This window comes from Hoplias malabaricus, chromosome 4, assembly GCF_029633855.1.
Source record: "Hoplias malabaricus isolate fHopMal1 chromosome 4, fHopMal1.hap1, whole genome shotgun sequence".
NCBI classification, from domain to species: Eukaryota; Metazoa; Chordata; class Actinopteri; order Characiformes; family Erythrinidae; genus Hoplias; species Hoplias malabaricus.
The window spans coordinates 2,984,808-3,012,672 of record NC_089803.1 but is presented as its reverse complement, the minus strand read 5'-3'; the positions used below and the strand labels follow the sequence as shown (position 1 = coordinate 3,012,672).

Genomic DNA, 27,865 nt, shown 5'->3' with positions numbered 1-27,865 from the left:
GAGATGCTGAATCCGGCGACCGAGCTGCTCGAGCTCCACGCCAAGCTCAGAAAGGGCTCGTTCCTCGGCAGGCGCCATGAAGAGAGAAAAATAAACAATTATAAATAATATGTACAAAAAAAATGAAGTTAAGAAGCATGGTGGGTTAGGAACAATGAAGACAGCACACTAGGATAAGCAATGCCAAAAATATGCAATAGAGATTGTAAATAAACGTCTAGAGGACTCTAACTAGAGGACTAAAACAGTGACAAACAGCAAACAGTTTCAAATCAAGCACGCGAGCAGTCAGCCGGAAGTGACGTACCTGTGACGACCAAGTCTCAGAAAAGTCCCTTTATGAAGTGGTAGCGTTCCGTTAAGAAAGATTTGAACCATAATAGGGCTGTCCCTGTGATTCCAGTCATGGTTTCTAACATTTGTAGGAGAATATTGTATCGAAAAGCTGCACTGAAGTCAAGAAGCATCAAAAGGGATATGTGGCCTTGATCACAGACAAGAAGAAGATTATTTGTTATCTTGACTAGAGCTGTCTCAGTGCTATGATGTGGCCTGAATCCAGATTGGAATTTTTCATATTCTTATTCTTATTCAGATTCTTCAAGATTCTTATTTAGATATGAATGAAGTTGTTGGGCCACAGCTCTTTCTAAGATCTTAGATATAGGTTGATTTTAGATACAGGTAGGTTTGAAATAGGCCTGTAATAAGGCAATACGCTAGCATCAACATTTGGTTTCTTGATCAGAGGTTTAATAACTGCTAGTTTAATAGTTTTGGGTACATGGCCCAGGCTAAGGGATGAGTTTGCTATAGTTAATAGAGGATTGATAATAATAATAATAAGTTAGATTTATATAGCGCCTTTCTAATACCCAAGGTCGCTTTACACAAAGAGGAGGGGGAGAGAAGGGGAAAAAAAAAAACGCGGCAGCAGCAAACGCGCACAGCAACTCTCACCCGCATACAGCACGATGCAGCTCAGCGCGTCGATGTAAACAAACTCGCAAACAGAGTCCAGAGAATCCACCGGAGAGACGTCAGACGTAGGAGTTAAACAGTTGAAAAAGTAAACAAATTACCAGGGATGAGAGAGGGGGGGAAGAAGAAAAATAAAAAGAAATAATAATAATAATAATTCCAGCGAGAAGTGGCAGCAACAAAGACGCACAGCGTACTCTCACCCGGAAGCGGAAGGGCGCCTTAACCCGGAAGGGAGCCTTAACATAATAACTGGTAGTACCTCTTTGAGTAATTTTGTGGGAATTGCATCAAGTTGTACAGTTTGCAGAAGTGATAATCTTCTCTAGTTCTATCTGTGAGAGTGGGTAAAAAATTTAGTCTGTTTTATATCAGCCACATCAGATGACAGCTGAGTCTGATTTAATACTGTGGGTTGAATTTGTTGTACCGCGACCCTGAAATGGAGAAGCGGAGAAGAAAATGATGATGATGATGATGATGATGAATTTGTTGTCTAATTTTATGTTGATGTTATATTATTAATATTAATATTGTATTTGTGTGTATAATGATTTTGTGTATAGTTGGGTAAATAAGAATGTAACGTGTGTGTGTGTGTGTGTGTGTGTGTGTGTCTTTTGTTTAGAGTGGAACATGGAGGGAAGAACAGGATCAAACCAGAACTAAAGAAATGTAAGATGCTCTCAGATACAGAGAGACACATGCACAAACACAAATCACACACCTTATGCACATACCCACATATAAACACACACATGAACACTCACACAACCACTCTCACCCTCACACACACATACACATGCACGCACAAACAACCACAATGATTTATTGACATGTATACAAATAATACATACAGATAAATTTGCTATATTTTTATATATACACACACATACAAATGAAAGATGCACAAATAATATTTTTTTTGTATTGTTGTTTTTTTCTTTTTTTGTATTTGCGTAAACTGCTAAGGAAATTAAGGGAACACAGTCATCACACTATGGGTGAATTTCACTCCCCCCACACCCCAACTTGATCCTACTACTTACCCCAACCCCTCTGTGTTACCTAGGATTGGTGGCCTCAGTTATTGTTGCAATAGAGTGGTAGGATGAAATATGGGCCCTTCAAAATTAGATTTATCTGGGGCACACTCCAAACAGACGGTAATGATGCCTTGTGAATCTCCACAAATGAATTGCCTTTAATAAACTTGTGCATGAGCACCCTGTGAGACGGTAGAGGAATAGCATTAGGTTGAGTAAATTGAAACTTTTCTATACATTGTGATGATGACAGAAATTCTAGAACGAAGGGGTATAGTGTGATATGTAATTTGAGTCCTCAAAGTGTTACCGTGATAATGAAGTAATGGTTGGGCAACGTGATAGATTCAGAGTTGGTCTCAAGACAGGTCATCAGGCCAACAGAAAGTGGCTTAGTAGTGGCCGTGAAAAGTGAATACTACAGAGGAGCAGTATTAATTAACTGCGATGTCCTTAGTAAGCAGGCATGCCATGATATTGGCTTTCTAGTGGCATAGAGGGAATTGAGAAATTGAAGTGTTATCTTGAGGGATGATGGGTGAGGTAAACAAGAACCCCCGAAGGGCAGCTGACATTCAGCAGTACAGGAACAGCGAGACAGAGAGAAGGCAGCTCATTGCATGGGAACAAACTCTGAAAGAGAAAATCTGGGAAAGAAGAGGCATTGTCTCCAAGGCATCACCTGAGGAAAAGCATAAGCTGGAATTTAGGGGCTAGGACCAGTGTGGCTGCAAAGGGGAGCAGTCAGGTTGAAGGCCACAGCAACTGGTGGAGACATTGCAAACTGTACCATAGGAGGCAGGGTTGCTAGAGGAGCGATATGGATGAAAGTCCTCCGTGGCACTAGCTGGAAAGTTAGAAGCTGGAAGTAGCGTGGCTGCAGAGAGGAGAGAATGGAACAAAGGTCCACAGCAGTACCTGAGGACTGAGTGAGGGTTGAAAAAGTAGAGGTTGGGAGTGGCATAGCCAGGAAAGGAAAGAGGTTGGGCAGAACGTTTGGGGTAACAGAAAGTGTAAGCTGCAAAGTTGGGCTGGGTGCAGTGTAGCTGTGAGCGGAGAGACAGGAAGTAAAATGCAGTAGGAATGTGAGCCGTACAGTGGACGGTAAAAGGAGGCGTTTGGGATGACCAAGGGAAGGGTGGGATGATGTGTAGAGACAAATGAATCGAGGAAGAGAACGAGAGGGGTGGGATGATAAAGAGAGGGGGTGGAATTATGTGTAGAGACAGATGGTCAGGATGATTAAAAGAGACAGATGGAGAGAGGAGGAAGGAGGGACAGCAGAGGAGAGCGAACAGAAGGAGCAGAGAGGGGCTACGTTTTAATGGGTGCAATGATGTCTATCAATGCAGTATTTCAAGCGAAGAAGGTGCTGATTTGGAATTCTCTTCTCAACTCAACTTTATTTATAGAGCACTTTAAAAAACACCAACAGCTAAAACAAAGTGCTGTACAAAAGATGTTTATAAAACAAAATAAAATAAAATAAAATAAAATCACCAATAAGGAAAAATAAATAACTTAAATAAAAACAAAACAAATAAAACAAAACAAACGTCTCATGCTGGGTTAAAAGCCAAGGAATAAAAATGGGTTTTAAGATAAGTTTGAAAAATCGAAAGTGAAGACGCCTGCCTAATCTGTGGTGGTAGGCTATTCCACAGTTTCAGCGCAGCAATTGAAAAAGCTCTATCTCCTCTGAGCTTACGTTTTGACCTCGGCACCTCCAGGAGCAGCTGATCAGCTGACCTGAGGCACCGAGCAGAGACGTGGGGATGTAGCAGCTCAATGAGGTAAGGTGGGGCGAGTCCATTTAAAGATTTAAAAACAAATAAGAGAATCTTAAAATGTACTCTAAAATGCACAGGCAACCAGTGGAGAGAGGCCAGAATGGGAGTGATACCTTCCCTCTTACACAAGCCCGTTAAAAGTTGGGCAGCAGCATTTTGTACCAATCGGAGACATCTGAGGGAGGACTGGCTGACTCCAAAATACAGTGCATTGCAGTAATCCAGCCGGGAAGTGATGAAGGCATGGATTACTGTTTGAAAGTGCTCATGTGTGAGAAATGGCTTCACCTTTGCCAGCTGCCTGAGGTGGAAAAAGCTGGACCTAACTACTGTGCTTATTTGGCGGTCCAATTTAAAATCACTGTCCATCTTAAAACCCAAATTTAAGATAGTCGGCTTCACATACAAAGTCAAGGGGCCCAAATCAACTGGAGGGGCTTCACAGGGACCACTGGGACCAAACACCATCACTTCTGTTCTGTTTTCATTAAAATGTAAAAAATTTAAAGCCATGAATGCTTAAACGTGCTGCCTGCTTTCTGTTCCAATATTTTCAAAATGCAGTCATCCCGGTGAGCGCTGTAGGTGAATAATTGCTCTGGTAATGTGCAGACATGTTGCAAATTACAATCCATTTTCGAATACAGCTTAGGTAAATATATTAGTTTCAAAAGTAACCTTCTAATGTACTGACTTGCGAAACAGCAAGGACAATAAGACATTGAGGCTAATGTTATCCAGCTCAGACACAAAAGAGTAATAGGAAGATGAGGAACACTCGAGCAGGGGGCGTTAAGTCAGGAGAGAGGAGGTGACATGATGTCATTGCATTGCTGCAAACGGGCTCTGTACACTGGCAGTGGAAGGGAGAGATGAGGAGTGTTCCTCTCGTTAGCTTAATGAGCAAAGTGGATGCTGTTGTTTTGGAGCACATTACTGGAACACAGAGGCTGTTCAGCTGGAAAGGAGGAAATGGCCTCATGGCGTCTGTCACACCCTCGTCCTGTCATGTCAGTTTTCCCCGCCATGTGCTCTCTTAGCACATGGCTCTGTTTGCTATTGCACATGTCTCTGCCCTTGTCCCGCCTTTGTTCCGCCTGCTTGTCCATCATCCTCATTATCTGTCTCAGGTGTGTCTTGTCTGTTTTATGTATTTAAGTTCCCTTGTCTCACTTGTTTGTCGGTCATTCGTTTCATTCTCTCTTCCATTGTTGCCGTGTCTGGTCTGTCTGTCTCAGTCATTTCCTGTGTCATGTTATTAAGTCTGTCTGTCGTGTTTGCTCTAGCCCTCTGTGTTTAGTTTTAGCTTTAGCTATCTGTGTTTATTTAGCTTTCTAGGTCTTAGTCAAGTATATCTGTCTAGGTCTTTAGTCTGTCTGTCTGTCTTTCCCATTTGCTATAGTTCTCCATTTTAGGTTAAGTCTGTCTAGCTTTTTGTATTTTATTTTAGTCTGCTTATCTCCCTTTGTCTGTCTCTGTTAGCTCCCTGTGTGTTGCCTTTCTGTTAAAGTCTCTAGTTTTGTTAATAAATTATCTGTGTTTTAGCGTGTGCGTCCACATCCGTCAGTCCGCCATCTGTGATTCCTGACAGCGTCAGTGGATTTAGAAGCATTTCAGTGGATTTAGAGGATTTTCATGCATATCACTGTGGAAGATGAAGGGAGAGGACAGTCTGCACAGGAGCAGGTGCACTTAAAAGTTTTAGCAGTAGTGTGGAAGTAGGCATGAAAACGGCTAATCTTGCCTGGATGCCACGCAGTAATGAAATGCCAACATTTATTTAATAATTATTAAAGCTCAGGTTCTTATGATTCTGCTGATACCACATTTTAGGTTATGAGGCATAGCTGCTCGAGATGAGGGTAGGAACATGAGCTTTGCCTGACGTAAACAAGGACTACTGATGTGCAGACTGGCCAATTAAATGTTTACAGAGAAGGTTATCGAACAATAATGGAAGCTCTACAGTTAGACTGCGCAATCTGAAGATTTTAGGCTACTTCACCACTCCCCCTTCTCACTCAAGGGAACCAAACGGAGTAGGGGAGGGCAGGACTAGTTTGTGAACAAAATGCTTCTCGAAATTCTATGTAAGCTCTAGAAAAATAAAATCCTGGACGTTTGTGAAATTCCGCCCGGACATGTTTTTAAGTCTAAAAAAGAGGACATGTCCGGATAAAAGAGGACGTCTGGTCACCCTATGTTTTTGCAATATTTACCAAAAGATATAAAAGAAGATATGTTTATAGTGTATATTTTTGTAGTGTGTATATTTATAATGTATATGTAAGTAGTGAAGGCTGGGGCTTGATGAGGTGGGTGTTGCCCCACCCAGTCGGTGACAGGCTGATACCCACTGTGCAGCGAAGGGGGTTGTCCATCTCCCAAGATTATCTCTTAATTTCTCAAGGTCTCTGAATGTGTGTTAGCTTGGGATCAGCTGTTTAAACCTGTCTGTGAAGTGTTCTCAAGTAACTGAGCTGGTACATGGTCAGGACCTGTCTCTGCTGTTGGTCTCTGATGCTCTCTCTCTCTCTCTCTCTCTCTCTTTCTCTGTCTCTGTCTCTAGACCGAGTTATAAAAATGACCATGAATCATAACATAACATCACAACTTTACGAAAACCTCCTTGTTTTTGCATTCACTGTCCAATAACATAGGAGCACTTCATAGTTTTACAGTTACAGACTGGAGTCCACCTCCTGCTCTGCATACCTTCATTGCAAACTTTCACCCTGTTCATTAATGGTCAGTAACCCCACAGAGCATGTATTTGGGTGGTGGAGTTTTTAAAGCCCTCAATGTCAGTGCTGGACTCAGAATAGTCCAATAACAAAGAGCATCCAGCCACCTGCATCTTGTGTCCACTCATGAAGGACTAGGGCATGATGAGCACATACTGTGCAGCATCGGATAAGCTAAAGCAATGGTGTATATGATCTTGTGCTTGCAAAATTTATGCATAGGCTGTGAGAAACCCGTAAATCGCCACTTGCAGCTCTTTTTGTGTGTATATTTGTGCAAATGTGTGCGTGTGTGTGTGTGTGTATGTGTGTGTATGGTTGTGTTACAGATTCCTGTTATCTGACTCTGGATCCAAACACAGCACAGACTGCTCTCTCTCTCTCTGAGGGAAAAAGGAAGGTGGAGCATGTGAAGGAGACTCAGCTGTATCCAGATCATCCAGAGAGATTTGATCAGTGGAAGCAGGTTCTGAGTGTGGAGAGTTTAACTGGACGCTGTTACTGGGAGGTAGAGAGGAGCAGTGAGTGTGGGGCGAGGGTTGAGATATCAGTGTCATACAGAGGAATCAGGAGGAAAGGAGGCGGAGCTGCATGTGGGTTTGGATTCAATAAATTCTCTTGGAGCCTGCTCTGCTCTGGGAACAGATACTGGGTCAGACACAACGATCAGAGAACTGAGATACCTGACCCCCCCTCTCACTGTAACAGAGTCGGAGTGTATCTGGACTGGGTGTCCGGCACTCTGTCCTTCTACACCATCTCACCTCACACACACACACTCACACACTTACGCACACTCAACACCACATTTACTGAGCCCCTCTACGCTGGGTTTGGGCTTTATTATTGCAACTCCTCAGTGTGTCTGTGTGACACAGGATAGACCCATACACACCTCGGGTCAGTGTCTCTGTGTGTGTGTGTGTGTGTGTCTGTGAACACTGATCTCTATGGAGGCATATTTGGTGCAAAACACCTGAGCACTTATGACAGTAGAGTTATTAGTTGTAGAAAATAGTCATGTGTATCACCCATCTATCACTTATATTGGAATTCTGTGAAGCTGCTTTATGAAAACATCAGTTGTAAAAAGTGCTATACAGTTACATTTGATTTTATTTTATTTGATTTGATCGGTAAATTTGAAGTTATAGAAAATAGCTTTAGGAGTTGTAAACCTGTAGAATATTTTCCCGCAAACACAACTTACCATTTAAACCTTCTCCAATTCTTCATTGCAAGTGCACAAATCCAATTCAATACATGTAAAAATATACATTGCACGCTCACAGTTTGCTACTGTTGCTACAGTTTGCACCAGAACATGGTGCAAAACACATTCACAAACTCGTATCAAAATATTTGAAGCCATTTATAAGATTTGCACATTTGCAAATCAGTATGTGAATTCACGTAGTAGATTTACACCACTTTTAGAAAACTTTCTCACAAAAGCATTGTTTATTTGTATTTATATTATAAATATCTATGTTTATTTGTCTTGGATATTTGTCTTGCACAAACACAGTCTATAAATATGTCTAGTCAAATCTGTGGCTATGAGTCTCAAGTGCATTTTCTTGCTCACACACATCACATTTGGCACGCTCGGAGTTTTGCACCAAATATCTCAAGTCTGTGTGGTGCAAAACATATTTGTGCATCTGTAGAGCCAGGAGGGGGTACTGTTCAGAGAGCAGCAAATCATTTTCACCAATCTAAGAAGCTCGTTGGACATGTGTCGAATGCTATTAGCTGATGTCCAGGTTCTGTGACTGAGCACATCCTATGAAAAGCCTTGTACAGGAAACAAACAAAGAGGACAGTAAATGGATAACATTCCTTGTCCTGGAGTTCAACCATCCTGCATAGTTTAGCGGCACACCTGATCCAGGTAATGAAGGCCTTCAGCGATCTTCTAGGTAGTAGATCTCCAGGACCAGGTTTGAGCAGCCCTGTTTTGCAGAGGAGCTGTTGTAGTGGAAAAGTGATCAGGTAAAAGTGAGTCAAGATGTTCTGAGTCAAGTTGAGCCAATCCTATGCAGTGGAAAAGCACCAATATTGCACACATTCACAAACAGATATGCAAGTGTGCAAATGTTGGCCAAAGCTTCACATTTTTAATAAAAGTATGTTAATTTGTTTTGCTGCAACTGTATCAAAACTGTGAGCATATGATTTTTTTATTTCAACATTGTGTGTTGAAATGGATTTGTTCACCAGCAATGAACAATTTATGAAGGTGTAACTGTTAAGTTGTGTTAGTGGGAGAGGAAAATGTTCTACAGGTTTACAACTCCTAAAGTGATTTTCTCTGTGACTTCAGATTGTTACATTTTTATGAAATATTAAAAATATAATTTTAAAACTGTTTGTTTAAATGTATATACTGTACTGTAAAAATAAATAAAATGGTACAAAAGAGTGCAGAAGAGGATTTCTGTATACATTTACAAAGAATATATATATTGCACATAAATTGAATATTGCACATTATGGATATTATTTAGTGGGACTAATGGTATTTAACCACCATCAAAAGTTTAAACTGAGAGAATGTATCATTTTAAGGGAAAAATATGTTGTTTCAAAATTTCATGGCGTCAACAAATCCCAAAAAAGTTGGGACAAGACCATTTTTTACCACTGTGTAGCACCCCCCCTTCTTCTTACAACTCTCAACAGATTGCTGGGGACAGAGGAGACCAGTTTCTCAAGTTTAGAAATAGGAATGCTCTCCCATTCATGTATAATACAGGCCTCTAACTGTTCAATCGTCTTGGGCCTTCTTTGTCGCACCTTCTTCTTTATGATGTGCCAAATGTTCTCTATAGGTGAAAGATCTGGACTGCAGGCTGGCCAATTCAGTACCCGGATCCTTCTCCTACGTAGCCATGATGTTGTGATCGCTGCAGAATGTGGTCTGGCATTATCTTGTTAAAAAAATGCAGGGTCTTCCCTGAAAGGGATGACGTCTAGATGGGAGCATATGTTGTTCTAGAACCTGAACATAGTTCTCTGCATTAAAGGCGCCTTTCTAGACATGCAAGCTGCCCATGCCACAAGCACTCATGCAACCCCATACCATAGGTGATACAGGCTTCTGAACGGAGCGTTGATAACAACTTGGGTTGTCCTTGTCCTCTCTGGTCCGGATGACATGGCGTCCCAGTGTTCCATAAAGAACTTCAAATCGTGACTCGTCTGACCACAGAACAGACTTCCATTTTGCCACACTCCATTTTAAAACACCCCTGGCCCAGTGCAAACGTCTGAGCTTGTGGAGCTTGCTCAGAAATGGCTTTCTCTTTGCATTGTAGAGTTTCAGGTGGCAACGGCGGCTGGCACGGTGGATTGTGTTCACTGACAGTGCTTTCTGGAAGTATTCCTGAGCCCATTCTGTTATTTCCTTGACAGTGGCATTCCTGTTTGAGGTGCAGTGACGTTTAAGGGCCCGGAGATCACGAGCATCCAGTAGAGTTTTATGGCCTTGACCCTTACGCACAGCAATTGTTCCAGATTCTCTGAATCTTTTGATCATGTTATGCACGGTTGATGATAACTTAAAAGTCTTTGCTATTTTACGCTGGATAACACCATTCTAGTATCAGTGGAGGATGCAGATCTTTCAAGGAGGGGAAGCTCAATTTCGGCCTACATCATAAATGTGTCGGTTTATTTATACGTAAATTCTACCCTCTGTTCCTTTTAAAGAAAATGATCAGTGACCCTGTTGTACCAACAAGGCATTTTTTCCAGGGACTTGACTAGTTTCCTCTCAATGGCCAGCAGAGCTAGGCTGCTTAAACGGCCTTGGCTCATGTGAAGTGTGTCCGCCTGTGCGTGCTTTGTGACGGTGGAGGGGCTCAGCAGCACCTGCTGGACAGAAACTGTGATAGAAGTCAGAAAGAGTGATAGAAGTCAGTCTCCAAACACAAGCAGCTACAAAAAAACCCCCACCAGAAATAGAAGCTCGATTTGTCAGTAGTCATTTTTAACAAAGAAAATGCCGCTAAGAGAATTAGCGTTACACCGAAGGATCGCTGATTCGCTCATTTCGCTGTCAATCAAAAAGGGATTCAGCCTCAGACAGATCATCCAATCACCATGCAGAAGCTGAGCGTCTGGGCCAGCCCACTGCCCCATAGACCCCCAGAGAAGCTGAGTGTTCGATGGGTGGGACAAAGCCCAGAATTTATCCAATGACTCGTCTCATTTCGCTGCACTTCGCTGCTTCACTATTGAGTTCTGTGGACACTGTTTAAACCACTGTGAATCTGCGGGAAAGCCACGTCTTTATCAGTGACAAGAAGCTGATTCTGAAGAAAAGTTGAGCGCGTTGTAGTGCATATTTATTCAATGACATGTACACACAACAGTATATATTTGATCACTTATTTTTTGACATTTTAGGGGAAGCTGAGCTTCCCTTGCAGTCTTAGAGCAATCGCATCTGATTAATACATATTTGTTGTCTGAGACATTAACTTTTGTTTTTAAAATCGCCAGATGTTTTTTGACACTTATAAACAGAAATCGTACACAGCTATGATTATGATGTAGAACTATGATAAAAAAATGAACAATTATCAAATAATATAATTAAGAAAAGTAATTCACATTTCCATTCATAGATCCATTACACATGTTTCTTAAATTTTTATTTTTATCATAAGTTCCTGCTAAAAACAAAAATAGGCAAAATAGAATATATTAATATTGATATATAAATTAATATAAATTACACTAAAATAGCAAATTATTTTTATATGCTATTGATTTTTATGGATTTAAGTGTAATACACAGTTAAGGGAAGTGTTTGAAGTAAAGTGCCACGGCGACCCTTGGTGGATAAAGTGTGTTAAACCCAGCTCTGTTCATCAGAGCAGCAGTAAATATGGGAGGACAGTGTGAAGTGTTGAATGAGCATTTGAGGATGAGACAGGGTCCCTTAGGACTCTACAGAGAGTTGTCCAACCCACTGTGGGACTGACCACTGCACAGTGTCTAACACATTTATCTTTTATTCCCTTTTTTTGGAGAAGAACTGCTGTTTTCAGATGCTGATGATATTAGAGGCACAGATGCTGCAAGTCCAGTGTTTATTAAATGTCTAATTATTATGATTTTTTATCTGTGTTCTAACACTGGAGCGGTTATTGATTTTTTTTTTTTTTACTTCTTCACTGGAATTTGTTCTCTCTCTCATAACCATCCATTATCTGTAACCGCTTATCCAATTTAGGGTCACGGGGGGTCCAGAGCCTACCTGGAATCATCGGGTGCAAGGCGGGAATACACCCTGGAGGGGACGCCAGTCCTTCACAGGGCAACACAGACACACACACATTCACACCTACGGACACTTTGGAGTCGCCAATCCACCTGCAACGTGTGTTTTTGGACTGTGGGAGGAAACCGGAGCACCCGGAGGAAACCCACGCGGACACGGGGAGAACACACCAACTCCTCACAGACAGTCACCCGGAGCTGGAATCGAACCCACAACCTCCAGGCCTCCGGAGGAAACCCACGCGGACACGGGGAGAACACACCAACTCCTCACAGACAGTCACCCGGAGCTGGAATCGAACCCACAACCTCCAGGCCCCTGGAGCTGTGTGACTGCGACACTACCTGCTGCGCCACCGTGCCGCCCTCTCTCATAACCAACAACAGTTAAGCCAGTTTATAAGGGAACGTGCAGTGTGAGTGAAAAAGAATCTTCACCACTTCTTTATCAATACAATAATTATAAACCATTACTGAATGTACATTCCTGAATAAAATATTGATCAATGGATCTTTACATCATCCCTGTAACAGAGAAACAGAGAGAGGTCTGAAACAGCTTTAGTTTCTGGTATCACAGGAAGTATATATATGCAACAGACAACCTAATCAGCTCTGACCAGATTCTCTTGCTCGGGTAAGGACTTTCTCTTTCTCTCTCTCCATATGCAGAGAAAACATAGTTCAGCCTTAATCTAAATAGTATAGTGTGAATAGAGACACAGGTGTGGAGTGGATTAACACAGATCCACTGCTGAACTGGAGATGAAGAATCAGAGTTGGTTCAGTGGTGATTTCTCTTGGAGCTTCTGCAGCTGGAACTGAAGACAGCTAAAGCAATGCAAATATATTTATAGAGCAGCTTTGATACCATGAGAAAGCATTTATAAATGACCAGTAGAAAGCATGTATAAATTAAATAGAAGTGGACCAAGAGTCTATCTATAAGAATCTTATGGTCAATGGTATCAAAGGCAGCACTGAGATCAAGAAGTAATAGAAGAGATACATTTCCATCCTCTGTATTTAAGCGAATGTCATTAATGCGCTTAATTAGAGCCACCTTTGCCATTGTGATTAGCCCAGAACCGGGACTGGAATTTACCTAGGCTACTGTTTATGGATAAGGAGCTAGTGATTTGCTTAAACAATTTTCTCAAAGAATTTTCCAATGAACAGTAAATTAGAAATCTTATCTTAGTTACTTATCTGAGATGTTTTTAAATGTTTCTTTTTTAGAAGAGGCTTTACAACTGCAGTTTTTAGTGAACTTGGAAAAACACCAGACACAAGTGAGGCGTTTACAATCTGGAGTATGTCTGGCAATACTCAGAGAAGGTAACAGGTCTTTCACATTTTCAAATGAACAGGAACTCTGTGTCTGAAACCATGGTTACCTCCCGGAAACAGATGGCATGCTCCCTTCAGGTAAGGGGTGAGAACCTGCCCCAAGTGAAGGAGTTCAAGTATCTCAGGTTCTTGTTCACGGGTGATGGGAAGAGGGATGGTGAGATTGACCATAAGATAGGTGCAGCATCTGCAGTAATGCAGTCACTGTACCGCACCATTGTGGTGAAGAGAGAGCTGAGCCATAAAGCAAAGCTCTCAATTTACCGGTCAGTCTATGTCCCCACTCTCACCTATGGTCATGAGCTCTGGGTAATGACTGAAAGAACAAGATTGCGGATACAAGCGGCCTAAATGAGCTTTCTCCGACAGGTCACTGGGCGTACTCTCCATCATCGGGTGAGGAGCTCAGTGACTAGGGAGGAGCTCTGAGTAGAGTCGCCGCTCCTTCGCATTGAGAGAAGTCAGTTGAGGTGGTTAGGGCGTCTGATCAGGATGCCTCCTGGACGCCTTCCACTGGAGGTATACCAGGCACTTCCAACTGGAAGGAGGCCCCGGGGTGGACCCAGGACACACTGGAGGGATTATATCTCCCAGCTGGCCTGGGAATGCCTTGGGATCCCCCAGGAGGAATTGATGGATGTTGCAAGGGACAGAGACGTCTGGGCTTCTTTGCTCGCCCTGTTGCCACTGCGACCCTGAAATGGATAAGCGGAAAAGAAGATGTATGTATATGTATATATGTAGGAACTCTGTGTTTATTTTTGTGATGTGTGGATCTCATTAATAACATTGTGATTAGTAAAAATGTGAAATGTAAAATCAGATCAGAATGGACTGTCTAATTTCCAGTTGTAACATCTTGTGATGTTCTATTTCTTTGTGTCAGATTTGACTTCAAGTGTGTGGTCATAGTTAAGGTCCTCCATTCTGACATATACAGGACCAGTCTTTAGCTAAGATCCTCCATTCTGACTTATATTCTTACCATTCACTCCTAAGTAATGAATTTTGATCAGTTTTTTAAATACGTGTATTAAGTGTGTGATGGAATTTAGGAGGAAGTACATTCCAGAAGCTCTGTGTACAAACCAAACCAGCTGCACCAGTTTAACTCCATTTGTAAGTGGACACCTTGAGGAGGGGTTAATAGGTGGGAGTATAGTCTTTCTGAATGAACCCTACTGGATTAATCTGGGTTTGATTCTGTCTTCGTCAGTCAGAGTCTGTAAAATATTCTATAACTGACATTTCTTGTAGACAATAGTAGACACAACTGCAAGTTTCTTTATTGAACACACCCTCAGAGTGAAGTCCAGGACAGATCAGCGAACAGGTAAATACAGGCAGAAGTTCAAGTCTGGGTTTGACAAATTTTGGGAGAGGAATGTTTTCCCATTTTTGTTTGATTGTTTGACAGTCCTGGGACCTCTTAGCAACATATTTGTTTCATGATACACCAAATGTTTTCTGTCCGTGAAAGATGTGAACTGCAGGCAGAGTTAAGTACCCAGACTCTTTCTTTGAAGCTATCTTGTTGTCATGGATGCAGTGTGATTTAGTATTCGCTTTCTGAAATATGCAAGGCTGTACCTGAAAGAGACATTGTCAAAATGGGAATATATTTTGTTCTAAAACCCCTATATACAGATCAGCATTGATAGTGAATTTCCAGATGTGTAAGATGCCCATACTATATGCAGTAGCAATTTTGAACTTTGGCCCAGAGAAGATAGTGGCATCTTTGGATACGTTTGACATATGGTTTCTTCTTTGTATGATACAACTTTAATTGTTGCCAGTATTGACTTTCAGCCTTATACTTGTGCACAGAAATATCTCCATGTTCTCTGAAGCTTATGATATTATGTATTAAAGGTTGAGGGATATTCAAAGTATTAAAAATTTTAAGTTGAGATATATTTAGTAAATGTATTATTTACAGAATAGGTGATAACCAAAATATTTTGGTGGCAGATAGGAAGAGAGTGAGGTGGGCCTTATGTGAAGCTCTGATAGGATTGCATATGGATATTTTACATCTTATCCTGTATGTTGGATCCAGGTGAAATTATCTTTAAATTTTGTTTTTATTGCTGTTGGTTTTTAAAGAGGACTCTGAAGTGTAAGGGGCAGAGGTGGTTGACAAGGAAGTCAACTGTATTTTGACCATATCATATTTGAAGGTATAGGAGTGGGAAGTTCAAACACTAGAGGAACAGTGTACATAATTTGAGTCCAGTTGCTGGAGTATTGTCTATCTGTTTATGTAATACTTAGCTAATGGATTGGAATAACCAAAGATTCAAAGGTATAACTTTTGTGATTTTAAACACCTGATACTAAAGAAGAAATGGGTCAAAACCACTACAGTCAACTCTCCTTCTCACAGTGCAGTGGCTCCAGTATGTTTGTTGTTTAGTAAAATAGCCACTGTACTGTATATGATTACACTTATTTATCTAGGTTACCTAGTTAATGCTATAAACTTAAAGCAGTTAAAAACAGGAGAAAGACCTTGTGGCAGCTTGGAAGACAGCTGATGTTGGGCAGTAGACTATAGTGGGGCTGCCATAGGCTAGCAAACAGCAGTAGCCATAGTGTGAAAGCCAAAGTACTGTTGGAGAGAGGTGAAACAAGAAGCAAAAGAGAAAGGAATTGGGCAGAGAATAAAAATAATATGGCCAGGTGCAGTAGATAAGGTAGAGTGGGGGAGGTTCAAGCTGTGGTATGTCATGCTAAGGCAGGTTCTGCTCCAGGGCCTAATCGTGTGCCATAGCAGGTGTACATGTTTAGTTGAGGTGTAAAGTTTTTGTAGAGGTTGATGATCATAGTTTGGAAGAAAGGATCATTCCAAAGAGTGGAGAAGAGCAGGCCGTATCTTTATCCCTAAGGAGAAAGATGCTGTGGATTTAGAACAGTTTCAGCCTATAGGTCTTTTTAATGTGGAGCATAATATTTCTTTAGTGAGATAGAACAGAGACTGAATGCATATTTGAAAGCAAAGAAGTGTATTGATATGTCAGTACAAAAATCTTTGTTTCTGGCTTTGCAATTTGTTTGGAACAAATCAGCATGTTCTAGCATCAAATTCAGACATCAACGAAAGATGGTAGGGATCTATATGTAATGTTCCTAGATTTAGCTAATTAATGAATGAATTTTGCTCAGATCATTTTTGCAGTGAAGCTGAAAATATGGTTTTGAAAGCCTCATATTAGATGGCCAATGAGAGTTTATGATGTTCACAGAAGCAGAGAAGATGAAAACAGTAATGACCAAGTGAATAGGGGTGCTGCAGTGTTTAAATAGTGTGGCTTGTGGTGTGGGGAAATGGTATTTGAGCTATCACTTAAGTTAAGCTGAGGAATATGTAAAGTGAGTAGCTAGATGATTTTTTTTCACGATCCAAGGATTGGTATATGGGGTGAAGCAAGAGATTAGAAATTAGTGGTGGATGTAGGTAAAAATAACTACAGGTCCCAGAGTGCACTGCCAGAGGCCAGACATGGTTCTCTACACTGAAATTAAATTGAGAATTCCTTTCATAGAGTTAACCATTCCATTTGAGGATGCCTTAGATTAAGCTTTTGAAAAGAAATACTGAAGTACACTGACTTGTCAGCAGAGGTGACGGAATGCAAATGGCAGGGACATAAGACTGGTGGAAATACTGTATGTGTTAGTGAATTTGTAGCCAAGTCTGCCCTCTCACTGCTTATGCAGTTTGTGGTTAAAGGCTAAACATCCGGGGCAGCTGTGAAATATTAAAATATACTCTAGAGTTGGAGTGGCTGAAGTGTGTATTAAGTATGTGGAGGATAGGGAAGGTAAATGTGGTGCTTTGTGTGCTACTGTGTTTTTGGTAAGGTATCATGTAGTCACAATTTCATTTGAAATTTGTGGCACCAAGCATGTATTAATGGTATCAGTGTGACTAGGTGAAGCTTTAGTCACAAGGGAGGCCAGTATGGATTTATGGTTGTTGATATTTGAGGGTATGGTCAGACTGTAAAACTAGCTTGCAGGTGTGGGTCTGGAACACCAGACTTTACTATTGATCCTTATCTAGAGGAGTTGTGGGCTTAATTCTGAGAAACATTATGATGAAGTAGGTGGTTTGGGTGTGCTTGCATTGGACCTAAAGGATAAGTGTAAGATTTAAACAATATGTGATAACAGACAGGTGGCAGGTAGAAAAAGAGTGGGGTGGGCCCAATGTGAAGCTGTAATTGATTGACAGAGAATAAGAATATATTACATCTTATCCTGTGTGGGACTACAATTCTGAAAGTGTTAGAATTATAAAAGTGTTAAAACCACTTATTGTCCAGGCTTTTGTTGCTCCTGTCCCAACTTATTTTGAGGTGCATTTTTGCCATCAGATTCTAAATTAGTTAATATTATTTATGCAATGGTTAAATGTCTCACTTTCAACATCTGAAATATGTTGTCTGTAATTTGTAAATTATTACATTCTTTACATTTTACACAGTTTACCAGTTTATTGGTAATGGAGTTGTACATTTTTAGTTTATATATTTCTATATTTGTGTTTATTAATTAGATTGGATTTAGAAAGAAGTGAACTCCAAACACTGGGTGTAACTGGAACTCTCTCTAAGATCACAGTTTAGGAAAACTGGTGTCATTTTGGAGTGTATTCTTGCAGTGTATCCTCCTGAGTCCTCTACTCTTCTACACATCACTATGGTCTACTACACTTTTGTAGAATCTACTATATCCCACTGCAAGTTATACTCCACTACTCTTCTCTGTACTCCTCTATACCCCAAAACACTGATCTAAATTTCACTACACCCCACAATACTCCATTGCACTCTACAATTCACAGTACTTCAGTATAATCCACTACCCACTCCATACTCATCTAAACCACTTTACATTGCATTTGTGTGGGTAATGAATACATCTTTGTGTGAAGTAACTTATTTGCAATTACCCTAGTTTAAAGTGGGATCTTTCCATGGATTCAATTAACCAAATTCCACACAGAGACCAACACATTAAAACAATATGAAAATGAGTTATTTATTTTAAGATAAACAATAAACATTCATGACCAAATAATTGTTAAAGTTTCATGTTGCTCAGTAATCTCAGAATGTGATTTAACTGGTCTGGCAACAACAGGTTTCACATATCTTTTGATCAGCCTTAACCTATATGCTTTTGTTTTGCAATAATAGAATAAATGACAAGTCACAACTAACTTTAAAGACTACCTTTTTTTCTAGTACAAGCCTTAATGAGTTCTGTGTTCTGAGTTCTTTTCTCCTTAGTGTCAAGCTTTGTTGATGAACAAACTGAGTTGAATACACAGCTAATTCTCCAGTATTAATTCAAACTTAGTAGTGTTAACACTGAGAGTGTTAAATTATTACACTAACAGTGTTAATTTGAGACTAATAGTAGATTGAATTGAATTTGCTGTGTAGGTATTGACTCCCTTTTGTTCTTGGCTGAAGGCTTCAATTCTGCAACATTGTCCAATTGTTATGTTCAACTCTTTTCCGAATGAAACTCCAAACTCAACTGCGAGCTGACTCCTTGTATTGAAAACTCAACTCAACTGAGAAATTAACTGAAAACTAACAGAGCTGATTTGAAGTGGACTGAACTTGCTCTTTGCTCCAAACTGAAATCCCATTTGAATGTCCAATACTAGAGATAGGAGCAAGATCACATAATACCAGCTCACACACTTGCGTGCGCACGCACACACACACACGCACACGCACACACACATTATATATATGTATACAAATCCTGAATACATGAGAAAAATTGAAAGATTGTACTGTCCTGATTAATGTAGAAACTTATGTATCTGGTTAAAGAGACTTGCTCTAACAGGAAAGTTAGGAGGGTGTCTGTGTTCCTTCCCCAGTTTGGTGATGTGAAAAGAAATTAGTAATTAGTCCTTAGTTCAATACACATTACAACAAAAAAATAACTATGATGATTCTACAAAACACTATCAATTTTTCCTGAAGCACTGTACAGGCGCTTTCCACTTCATGGAACCTACATGACTTGACTGAGCTCAGCCTTTTATTTTTACACTGGCCAAACCTGGGCCTTGTCCATGGAACTTTCCCCCCGAGGGGTTTTGAAGAAGTTTAAATGCTCTTTGGGTCAGTGGCTGACAAATCTCTGGTATAAACTGAACATGCAACAAGGAAAACTGTTCTCTTAGAACTGGGGCACAGATGCTTATTCATAATAATAATAATAATAATAATAAATTTTATTTGAAAGCACCTTTCAAGTGACCCAAGGACACTGTACAATAGATAATAAAAATAAAGAATAAAAAATAAAATAAAATAAAAATTAAAATAAAAATAAAAATTAAAATAAAAAAGTTAAAAAAAAAAGAAGAAAGTCAATAAAAGGTAAATGCACATACAAACATAAAATGACCATAGAGACATATACATAGTATCATCCATATGCTAGTTTAAAAAGATGAGTTTTTAGTCTGATTTTAAAAACATCTACAGATGAACAAGCTCGCAGTTCATCGGGAAGACTATTCCACAGCTTTGGACCCGCAACACAAAATGCTCTATTTCCAGAGGTGCTTAGCTTAAAATGTGGGACCTCAAGCAAATGGAGGCTTGAGGACCAAAGAGTACGCACGGGAGAGTATGGTTTCAGTAGACTACTTAGGTAAGAAGGGGCAAGGTCGTGCAAGGATTTAAACACCAACACAAGCAATTTGTACTGTATTCGATACTTCACTGGAAGCCAATGAAGACGACTTAGGACTGGAGTAATATGCTCCCAAGATCTTGTATGGGTCAGCACCCTAGCAGCAGAGTTCTGGACATACTGCAACCTACTCAAAGCTCGAGCAGGGAGGCCACACAACAGAGCATTGCAGTAGTCGAGTCTGGAAGTGACAAATGCATGGACAATGGTCTCGGCAGCAGTGAGAGAGAGAAAAGGGCGAATCCTAGAGATATTTTTAAGATGGTAAAAGGCTGTCCTACATGTGTTGTTAATATGTGAGTCAAACGATAATGTAGAATCAAACATTACTCCAAGATTTCTCACTAGTGTTGAAGTAGAGACAACAAAACCAGGGATACAAACAGTAGTGTCACTAAGCCTCCTGACTGTTGCAGGAGAAGCAATTATGATGGCTTCAGATTTTTTATTATTTAAGCTCAGGAAGTTCTCGATCATCCAAGCCCTCACATCAGTTAAGCATTCCAGCAAGGCACTAGGTGGCAAGCTGTGGGAAGGTTTTGTACAAATGTATATCTGGACATCATCAGCAAAACAGTGAAACTGCAGCCCATGATGTCTAATGATGTCACCAAGAGGAAGGATGTACAAAATAAAAAGCAGGGGCCCAAGAACAGAGCCCTGGGGGACACCATGTGACAAGGAGCATGTGTCAGATCGAAAACTTCCCATTGAAACAAACTGCTGCCTACCAGAAAGATACGATTTAAACCAGGCTAATGCAGTACCAGTTACGCCAACCATGTTTTTGAGCCGAGTTAGTAAAAGGCTATGACACACTGTATCAAGGGCTGCAGTAAGGTCCAACAGGACAAGAAGACTCAGCAGTCCTTGGTCAGCTGACATCAGCAAGTCATTGACAACCCTAACAAGAGCAGTTTCAGTGCTGTGGTTCCTCCTAAAACCTGATTGGAAGACCTCAAACAGATCACATGATTGAATATGTTCTGTTAACTGAGCAGCTACTGTTCGCTCCAACAGTTTAGCAAGGAAAGGGAGATTAGAGATGGGCCTATAATTTGCGAGGTTCTCAGGATCTAAGCCAGGCTTCTTGAGAACTGGAGTAATAGCTGCCAGTTTCAAAGAAGCTGGGACCATTCCTGAACTAAGTGAAGCATTGATAATTTTGGTAATGAGAGGACAGATAAATGAAGAACAGGCTTTCACCTGCTGTGTAGGAAAAGGGTCTAATTGACATGAAGTTGCCTTTGAGAAATTAATAATCTGTGAAACAAGCTGTTGGTTTACAGTATTGAAGGTGGAAAAATAGCTGCTGCTGAACTGAGGAGATAGTTGAGGAATGTTTAGCCTGGTTGCAGTGGGCTGGAACTGAGAGTAAATTGTATTTTATGATTGAAGAAGTCCATGAACCGAGAGCAGAGTTCAGCTGAAGGAACCATAGGGAAACTTTTCACAGGGCTCAATAGCTTATTAACAGTGGAAAAGAGAGCTCTAGGGTTACTGTGGGCACCAAGAATAACATCAGAATAATAGAGTGTTTTAGCTTCCTGTAGTTTTTCCTTATAAAACAAGACATGATCACTGTAAGCAAGGGCATGCACAGTCAGGCCAGTTCTGTTTGAGAGTCGTTCAAGCTGGCGACCAACAGCTTTCAGCTTGCGCAGCTCAGCAGTGTACCAGGGAGCAGGCTGAGAAAATGTAACCAAGCGTGTTCTTAGAGGTGCCAGGTGGTTTAAAATATGTGACAATGTTTCGTCATAGTGGGACACTAGCAAATCAGGATCTAAGCAATCAGGTACCGGGCTCTGACTGAGCATCTCCATAACAGCAGGAGGACTGATATTTTTGACACTCCGGAATGTAAACTGGCGTGATTGACGCTGCTCTCGCAGTTGACATGATAGTGGAAAGTCAAAGAACACAGCTTTATGGTCAGATACACACAGATCAATGCCTCTCACATTAAAAGGGGTTTTACCCAGAGAGCAAACAATGTCCAAGGTGTGGCCCTTGTTATGTGTAGGGAAATCAACGTGCTGAGAAATATCAAAGCTCTGTAAAACATTAAGAAATTCTTTAGCAAACAAACAGTTACTAGAATTGATATGAATATTAAAGTCACCAAGCAGCAACAAATCAGAATAAACAGGAATAAGTGTGGAGATTAGCTCAGAAAACTCTGCCACAAAAACAGATGAGGTTTTTGGGGGGCGATAGATGAGCAGAACCAATACAGGTTTAACAGCAGAGACCAACAGCGCCAAACACTCAAACGATGTCATATTTGGGATTGAAACTGTTTTAACTTTGAGGCCAGGGCTGTACACCACTGCAAGTCCTCCTCCTCGTCCAGTTAAACGAGGTTTATCCACATATTGATAGTGTGGAGGCAGAGTCTGATTGAGCGCGAAATACTCGTTGGGCCGCTGCCAGGTTTCCGTGAGACAAAGCAGGTCAGTGTCATGTTCCTGGATAATATCTGCGACAAACGTTGCCTTATTATTTAAGGAACGAACATTAAACAGAGCACATTTCAGATTATGATCAGTGCTCGGAGCGTGTAGAGATGTTGTAGACACGTAACACAGGTTCCGGTTATTTGTGTGATCAGTTGAGCCTGCCGTCGCCTGGGAAGATTTACGGCGACACGATGACCACAGCGAGGGGATATTGTTGGGGTGCTGATAGTAGTTATAAGTCCGACCAAGACCCCGATGAGAATATTTAGGTCATCGCAAAATACCAAGGTGACGATGGATCAGTAGAGGAGCAGGAGTTTTACACTGTGCATTTCGGAGCGTAAAAAGTTCACCAAAAGAGTACCTTATTCTCCTTGTCGTCATGATGAGGCCACAATGGAAGTTGCAGCCGTAACAGCCCAGTAGAAGCCAGAGAAGTAATCCCGAAAAAATCCACATAGCACGGGCGACACAGGTGCTCTCGCGGCAGATGTTAAGCACAGACACAGACGCTAAACTCTAAGAGGGCTCAGAGCCACAAGGAGAAATCCAAGGCTCATATTACAATAAATCCAGTACAAAGTTTGATACAGTGTGTTGGGTTCCACAGCACTTTTGCACACAGCGGGCAGAAAAACCGAATACAACTTTAAAGCTATTACAAACTTTGTCACCGGGGGAGAAGCGGCAGCCAAACGCGCCAGCGTATCTCTCGCAACCCGGAAGTCAAAACACAGCACTACAATTATTCAGTCCAAATAAAAGCAACACACAAATATACAATGAGTAATGTACAGGGTGGGCCATTTATATGGATACACCTTAATAAAATGGGAATGGTTGTTGATATTAACTTCCTGTTTGTGGCCCATTAGTATTTGGGAGGGGGGAAACTTTTCATGATGGGTGGTGACCAGGGTGGCCATTTTGAAGGATTTTGAATGGCCCCCAAGGTCTCCTAATCTGACCCCCTTAGACTTTTATATTGGGGGTCATCTGAAGGCAATTGTCTATGCTGGGAAGATACGAGATGTGCAGCACTTGAAACTATGTATACTGGAAGCCTGTGCTTGCATTTCTCCTGAGGTGTTTCTATCTGTGTTTGAAGAGTGGGAGAAGAGGGTTGCATTAACAATCCAACACAATGGGCAGCACTTTGAACACATTTTATAAGTGGTCTGAAATTTGTAAATAACTCGTGAAACAATAAAGTTACGTTACAAGAAATTGAATGTGAACTAAAAGTAATAATTCCGTACAGGAAAGGTGCACACACAAGCAAATAACCAATGATTGGTTTTAACACACAACTGGTTTATTAAATGTAATATTAAATAATGAATATTGATTATACATTCATATAATGAAATGGATTACAGCGATACATGAGGGAGCAGGGAGATTAATATATGAGGCAGTTTCTCTATGATAATTACCATTAATTCAAAAAAGGCTATAGTTTATCCCAGCAAAGCATTTAGCACCACTCCTGAGCTATGAAATAAATGAAACCATGTGGCCTTACGCGTACCTGGAGATAGCTGGGAGTATGTCACTGACGCGCTGTGCTTTCCAGCGCAGGCTTCCTGGAGTCCTGCAGACGCTAGCCTTGTAGCATTGCAGCCGCGGCTGTTCCTCTTCTACCTCTTGGCCAGAGACATGGCAACCACTCCGTCTATCACTCCAATCATTCTGAGTGAGCATGTGGCTTACATAAGAGAGTCTGATGCCTGAAAGGCACCTGAAGAGAGCTGGAGAGCTCTAGAGAGAGCCAAGGTTCTCCCTTAACTGACTACCCTAGCTGAGAAGCATTGCCTGCTGGAAGCGAGTGAGAGAGATTCCTTCCTACATTTTCTTTCTGTTCTTCTTGTTTTGACTTCTGTTCTGAGTGCTAAAAAAATTAAACTCACTGAGTTTTTCGTGCCACTGGGTTTTAACTAGGGTGACCAGATGTCCTCTTTTACCCGGACATGTCCTCTTTTTTAGACTTGTGTCAGGGATTTTGTTTTTCTAGAGCTTACATAGAATTTCGAGAAGCGTTTCGTTCACAAACTAGTCCCGCCCTCCCCTACTCCATTTGGTTCGCTTGAGTGAGAAGGGGGCATGGTTAAGTACAGTAAAATCTTCGGATTGCACGGTCTGAGTGTACAGCTACCGTTATTGGTCAATAACCTTCTCTGTAAACATTTAATTGGTCAGTCTGCAAGTCAGTAGTCCTTGTTTATGTCAGGCAAAGCTCATGTACCCACCCTCATCTCGAGCAGCTATGCCGTAAATGTAAGTTCTTGGATGAATTAAAAAAGAAATTCCCATGTTTTCCCATGTGTAGCAAGGTTCAGCTAAGCATACAACGACAGCGAGGGGCGAGAGCTCCCCCTCCCCGGGACGTGTCCTCTTTTTCATCATCTCAGATCTGGTCACCCTAGTTTTAACAAGATTGTAGGAAACCCACCTTGAATATCTGATTGGTCCTCAGGGATTGAGGATTGGAGCATCTCTTGCTTTTGATTGGCAGTGTCTTGTACCTTGGTAGTGACATCACAGAAAATTTGACACTTGACAAGACAAAGTATAAAGACAATACTTGTTGAATGAACATCCCAGGATTCTAAATCATACTTTTGCAATATAAAAGATTATATGTTAACACAAAGTAATATCATTCAGACAAAAAATTCAGTTTTACATAATTCTTAACCAAATAACACACAGAGTATGTGGCTACCTTGGTTCCTACATAAGTACATATAATAAGGTGACTTTAAACACATGTAAATAAATTCCATGCATTTTGATTGTCTAAATGGAGTTCATTTAACACAGTTGTATCCATATGCAACTTGATCAACAGGTAAACTTAGGAATAAAGGAATGTGTGATTCTTTTGGTCTTTCAAGATGTGTAAGAGGACATTTAATCAAGTTTGGGTCTGTGTGCCTCTCTGCTATCACCAAAGATTCTTCTCTTGACCCCAGAGACCTTGGGTCATAAAAATTCCTTGGAGTTGCCTGTAGTGTCAGTTTTTATGACTCTCTGATACAGACCTTTAGGCACCAATTTGGGGCCAGTGCTTGCTGGAAGGGTTATCACAAATTTCGATCTAGACTTGTGTAAATTGAAGATGCCTCTGAAGACCAATTGAAACATATCATATCCCAAAAGTCAAATTTCTTGTTAGTAATTAATAAAACATATTCATCTCCACCACAGTAAACAGCAGCTTATTTTTACTGCCGGAGTTGTTGTGGTTGCTAAGCCTGTGGTTTCTGTTAGAGGCAGGATTTTGTGATGTCACCGGCTCCATTTCTCGATGGAGTTGTGGAAAACACACCAACTAAAAGTGAGCAGAGATGCGTTGAGTCGAGCCGAGCCTCATGCATTGGAACAGCACCATATAAGTTGGTTTAAAATCCTTAGTCTATAACAAAATATCCAAAAAGAATGTGAGTAATGTGTTATTGTGAAACCCACAGGGAGTGGTCCAGCTCTGTGTGACGAATAAAAACTCTACGATGGATCTTCAGAATTCAAGCTGTGCTGGAGGCACCTTTGACCAAATGTGAGTAACTTTACATCAGAGATCATTGGAAGTGAATATGGCCAACTTCTAAAAATATGGGAAAGAAATTTAAAGCTCCACTTACAGTTCAACATAATATGCATTTCAGTCAGGTTAATGTGGCTTCCATCATTTCTGAGGTAAAAGAAACACATTTCTTCCAAAATGATCAGCAACATAAGTGAGGAAACTTAGAGTTAGCTCCTCTTACTGGATGGATGGCAGTTGTAACTTTTTTGTGCTTGGTGTGAAAAATACGCACTTGTAATTGAGGGGTCTCAAACCTCTACTGTGGGCTGAACCCATAATTCATATGTCATAATGTTGAAATAGATATCTAAATAACAAATAGGTCAAGTGCATCATGCATGGATAATCTACTTAAATTTCAACCAAAAACATGCCACCACCTCAGCCTCACACCCAAGAATCATGGTCCATTTGGCAATCTGTTTTTGTGTTAACAGTAAAACAGAAGTTAAAGACTGTGCTAAATTACCTTTTCACTACAGTGCCACATTGTGAGAGATCAATGCTGAGGTGCTGGTTACAAATAAAATTTTGTTTTCAGAATTCATATTTAAGCCTTTATTTTTGTGTCAAATCCAGTTGGATTTACAGATAACATAACTTTATATCATATATACATATATGATTTATTTACAAATACAAAAGCAAAACCAACAGAGAAAACAAACAGGGAGAACAGAAAGAATACAGACAGGACTAAACTGAATGGAACTAAACAAGGACAGACAGGAAACACTTGTGAACCGGGGTAGACATAGATAAACTGAGAAACAAGAAACACGCATCCACACACACAAGATCAGACAAGGGGGCACTGTAAACAAAGAGGTATAAATACACACAAGGAAACCTGAAACCAATTTTAGGATTACAGTGGAGACATGTGGAGACACTGACCAGAGGAGCTAAGGTGAAAAAATGGACAAAAAACATGGCAAAGAAGGGAGACAAACAACATTTGTTGTGATGATATTTGTTGTGATGATATATTAGATGGAAGACACAAAGATCGGATTCTCCAGAACCCAGCAGTGTGTCTATGAAGAGTGACCGGTCCCTACTCTCCCCTCCTGAATTCAGTAAAGGAGGAGAACCCAGCAGTGTGTCTATGAAGAGTGACCGATCCCTACTCTCCCCTCCTGAATTCAGTAAAGGAGGAGAACCCAGCAGTGTGTCTATGAAGAGTGACCGGTCCCTACTCTCCCTTCCTGAATTCATTAAAGGAGGAGAACCCAGCAGTGTGTCTATGAAGAGTGACCGATCCCTACTCTCCCCTCCTGAATTCAGTAAAGGAGGAGAACCCAGCAGTGTGTCTATGAAGAGTGACCGATCCCTACTCTCCCCTCCTGAATTCAGTAAAGGAGGAGAACCCAGCAGTGTGTCTATGAAGAGTGACCGGTCCCTACTCTCCCCTCCTGAATTCAGTAAAGGAGGAGAACCCAGCAGTGTGTCTATGAAGAGTGACCGATCCCTACTCTCCCCTCCTGAATTCAGTAAAGGAGGAGAACCCAGCAGTGTGTCTATGAAGAGTGACCGGTCCCTACTCTCCCCTCCTGAATTCAGTAAAGGAGGAGAACCCAGCAGTGTGTCTATGAAGAGTGACCGATCCCTACTCTCCCCTCCTGAATTCAGTAAAGGAGGAGAACCCAGCAGTGTGTCTATGAAGAGTGACCGGTCCCTACTCTCCCTTCCTGAATTCATTAAAGGAGGAGAACCCAGCAGTGTGTCTATGAAAAGTGATTGGTCCCTACTCTCCCCTCCTGAATTCAGTAAAGGAGGAGAACCCAGCAGTTTGTCTATGAAGAGTGACCGGTCCCTACTCTCCCCTCCTGAATTCAGTAAAGGAGGAGAACCCAGCAGTGTGTCTATGAAGAGTGA

The 27,865-nt window shown here is 41.1% G+C and overlaps 2 protein-coding genes across 2 annotated transcripts in view; both read left to right on the top strand.

Moving 5' to 3' along the window:
• Positions 1-8,883, top strand: part of LOC136694222 (NACHT, LRR and PYD domains-containing protein 3-like) — a 39,827-nt gene extending 30,944 nt beyond the window's left edge. Inside the window, exons 7-8 of the mRNA XM_066667616.1 lie at positions 1,610-1,656; positions 6,891-8,883. Coding sequence (XP_066523713.1) covers positions 1,610-1,656; positions 6,891-7,444 — 601 coding nt within the window. The 3' untranslated portion in view covers positions 7,445-8,883. The remainder of the gene's footprint in view (positions 1-1,609; positions 1,657-6,890) is intronic.
• A 5,521-nt stretch (positions 8,884-14,404) lies between these two features.
• Positions 14,405-27,858, top strand: LOC136694083 (sporozoite surface protein 2-like). The gene is made up of 4 exons (XM_066667447.1): positions 14,405-14,537; positions 25,872-25,957; positions 26,981-27,723; positions 27,827-27,858. Exons 2-4 carry the CDS (start codon positions 25,911-25,913, stop codon positions 27,856-27,858), a joined length of 822 nt encoding a protein of 273 aa, XP_066523544.1. The 5' UTR covers positions 14,405-14,537; positions 25,872-25,910.
• Positions 27,859-27,865: the final 7 nt, after the last annotated feature.